Consider the following 3,339-nt stretch of genomic DNA (forward strand, 5'->3'; position numbering starts at 1 on the left):
AGTTTCCTTCTTCGAAAAAGTTGATCAGTATTATTATTTTCAGCCGGTGGCTGGTTCAATGGTTCATGTCTCGTTGTTGTTCATAACACTCATTTGATATCATCATCTTCTCCTAGGCTTTTTACGTTTCCTTTTGACTGCTCTCAACTTAGTAATCTTGAAACACTTCTACCATAGAGGTAACTCTAAGACCACTGGGTCCCGAAGAAAATCATTATTATTTTTGGCTCACTCAGTACCAGAACAACGGTCCCAAGCAGTCCCAAGCTATTTCACTCACCCCTGCATGTTCTGCATGAATCCACACACCCCTGATGTTATCTGTCAAACTTTCATAGCGAATCAAAACAAACATAGTGTAGTAATAGAATTTCAACTAGAATAGGGTACGTTAATCGTTTGCTTGGGACCAACAGGCTACTAAAGTGGTGAGCCAATTTAAAATCGTTAGTTTCGTATTGATTGTTGCTTCTACCAACAATCAATACGAAACTAACGGTTTTAAATTGGCTCACTAATTGAATAGCCTATTTGTCCCCAGCAAACGATTAAAGTACCCCATTCTAGTCGAAATTCTAGTACTACACAATGTTTGTTTTGATTCGCTATGAAAGTTTGACAGATAAAATGAGGGTTTATTGGATTTTCCTATGTTTTGAGGGGTGAATCGATTAGCTTGGGACCGAAGAGAGTACCAGAGTTGAGCCAAAAAGTTGAGCACGTTTCTTCGGGACCTTCTAGTCTTAGAGTTACCTCTATGCTTCTACTGTTATTGATTAAGATCTGTTAATGCCGACCGAAGCATAAATTTGTACATTGAATTGCATGCACAATGATACTCTAAGGAAGGCGAAAAAAATCCAACTCGAAAGATTTCCCCGCCGCCTCCGACTTCATAATAGCGTGCCATTACGAACTAGGCCCCATCTGATCTCCGGGTAGCTAAAAATGGCTTGAAAATGGAAACACTAGGCAGAATCGCGTCATGTTCCGCTCAAAGTTAATTTCTCCGATCAAAGATTCCAAGCTCAAAAGATAGGATTGTGTATTATCGAAAGACATATCAATGAGCGTTGCTTCCACCTCGCTCGAGCGCAACGCTACTGTGTCTGTCGCTCGGCTTCAGGCAAAGTTGCCAGTCTTCTTGATATGTTCATGTTGTTTTCGATATTATCTTAGGGGCTGTTCATAAACTACGTAGACAGTTTAGGGGGAGGGGGGTTGGCAATTATACACGGCCCATACAAATTTAAAAATTTGTGTGTGGACAATTGTCTACGCAGGGGAAGGGGGGTCGGAAATCCCAAAAAAAACTGTCTACGTAGTTAATAAACAGCACCTTATTTGTCTATGGATTGCTTCCACCTTCGCTCAAGCGCAGCAGAACTTTAGATGTTGCTTGAATTGGAGGTCTTTTAAAGAAATGTCAAGAGTAAGACTCAATTTCTACTTGAGAAAACATGGAACTTCAACCTTCAGAAAAGAGTTAAAAGAAATGCGTTCTCAGGAGAAATCAGAAACAAAAAACTAAGTGCTTTCCAGGATGGACTCGTACTAGTATAGATTATATTTTCTTTTTATATATTCGATGTCAATTTTTTAAGACATTTGAGCAGAACTAAAAAAAAAACTAATTGAAAAAAAAAACTATTAGGCTGTGATATTAGCACAAAACTCAAGCTACGAAAAATGTATGCAAAATCAGAATTTAACATTTATTATCTAACACATCATTGATCAGCGGCAGAAGTTGCTTCCTAGAAGCTTTTATATTCCGTTGCTCAAAGAAGTGTCCATCGAGAAAATTACTGTCGTCATGCTTATTCAAACTAAAGTCGGGCACCGTACTGGAATTCACAGCAGTAATAATCTAAGTAAAAAATAACAATGAATCATCATGTATACTCGTAAATTCTAAAGAGTATACCTGTTCCTGTAGGTTGGGATCATTTATGTTAATTATACCCAAATCCCTTCTCACGCTACCATTCTCAGAGTTTACCGTCATACCCATAAGAACAATTACGTTCGAACCAGTCTTCTGAGCAAACAGTTGCAAGTTGGTAGCCGCATTTTCTAGTTTAATGTAATCCTGTACCAGAATAGGATATCCGGGTATGGCCACAACCCGACCGTTTCGAGATACAATTTTCAAATCCTTGGACAACATTTGCAAAGAATCAAGGCATGATACGTCGCTACGTTTGGCAACTAGATTATCGAAAAGAATTTGACGAATCTCAGAGCTGTTTTTGATATTCAAATACTGTTCGATGGTCTTAGCCATCTGGTGATCTAATTCACGGGCTTTGTCGGCTTCTTTTGAGAAGTTAACCGTATCTAAAACAATTGGGCCTGCCCAGGAAATATGTAAGTGAACTTAGGTAAAGACAATGATCAAAAATGTACTTACCGTAGAGAAAATTCATCAGCTCGGTATTGTCATTCGATTTCTCCTGTAGTGCACCGGAGTCTTGTATAAGTTTAGTAATCAGACTAGCACACGAACCAACTTGATCAATATACTTGAATATGTCGGCATTCAGCAAGGAACTCGTATCAAAGGGCCTGTGATCGATCACACCAACGACATTCGATCGGTACTTGGAAATGTGATGATCCACCAGCACGTAGGACGTATCGTCCACCACTTCCGGTAGATTGATTTCGTCTTTGCATATCAAATCACTCAGATCGAAACGGTTTTCATGAAGGTAGTATACGACTTCGGTTTTCAGAGGCAATTCCTCTCGCGACACATTCAATACCGGCACCACGCAATCCGCACCATTGACCGTCTTTAGGAAAGTACCGGGGGTTCTGGACAGATGGAAGGCAAGCGAAATGCTACAAACAGCGGAATCTAGATCACAACTTTCATTGCCGATAACAACAATGCGGGGAAGCTGAAATGTTAAGTCGATTATTTCCAAATGCTTTCTGTTACTTTTCACACTTGACTAACTTTTAAAGATTTTTTGCATTGTTTAATAAAGCTATTCATTTTAATAAGACTAAAAATTTTGTTAGAAAAAGGAATCGATGAAAATAAACAACCCGGCGAATGAGAACGACTCAAATTTGAGTTTAGTTCACTCATAATCGCCAAAAGTGCAGGAACTCAGCGATGAGTAAAATTTGTCCCATGGTTTCCTGTGGAAAACCTAAAAAATCTGCCGGAAAATGAGGAAATTGATGAAAATTTTATTCAGTCTAGGAGTAGTACCAATAGACTGAGTGAATCCAATCTTTACTTTTCTCAAATTCAGAAATTTTTCCCTGGAAAATCCTGGAAAAACCTGCACGGAAACCGCAAAATGAGCAAAAATGACTATAAAG

At 38.9% G+C, this 3,339-nt stretch overlaps 1 protein-coding gene across 1 annotated transcript; it reads right to left on the reverse strand.

The window, feature by feature from the left end:
• Window positions 1-1,673: 1,673 nt before the first annotated feature.
• Window positions 1,674-3,057, reverse strand: pn (exopolyphosphatase prune). Its single transcript, XM_065223060.1, has 4 exons — window positions 2,966-3,057; window positions 2,414-2,906; window positions 1,928-2,355; window positions 1,674-1,870 (listed from the first exon to the last, which is right to left on the reverse strand). The coding sequence occupies exons 1-4, from the start codon at window positions 3,002-3,004 to the stop codon at window positions 1,709-1,711; spliced, it is 1,122 nt and encodes a 373-aa protein (XP_065079132.1). The 5' UTR covers window positions 3,005-3,057; the 3' UTR covers window positions 1,674-1,708.
• Between the last annotated feature and the right edge of the window lie 282 nt (window positions 3,058-3,339).

Source organism: Ochlerotatus camptorhynchus, unplaced genomic scaffold (assembly GCF_037179485.1).
Source record: "Ochlerotatus camptorhynchus isolate MF236.1 unplaced genomic scaffold, CSIRO-AGI_Acam_v1.1 ptg000184l, whole genome shotgun sequence".
Lineage (NCBI taxonomy): Eukaryota > Metazoa > Arthropoda > Insecta > Diptera > Culicidae > Ochlerotatus > Ochlerotatus camptorhynchus.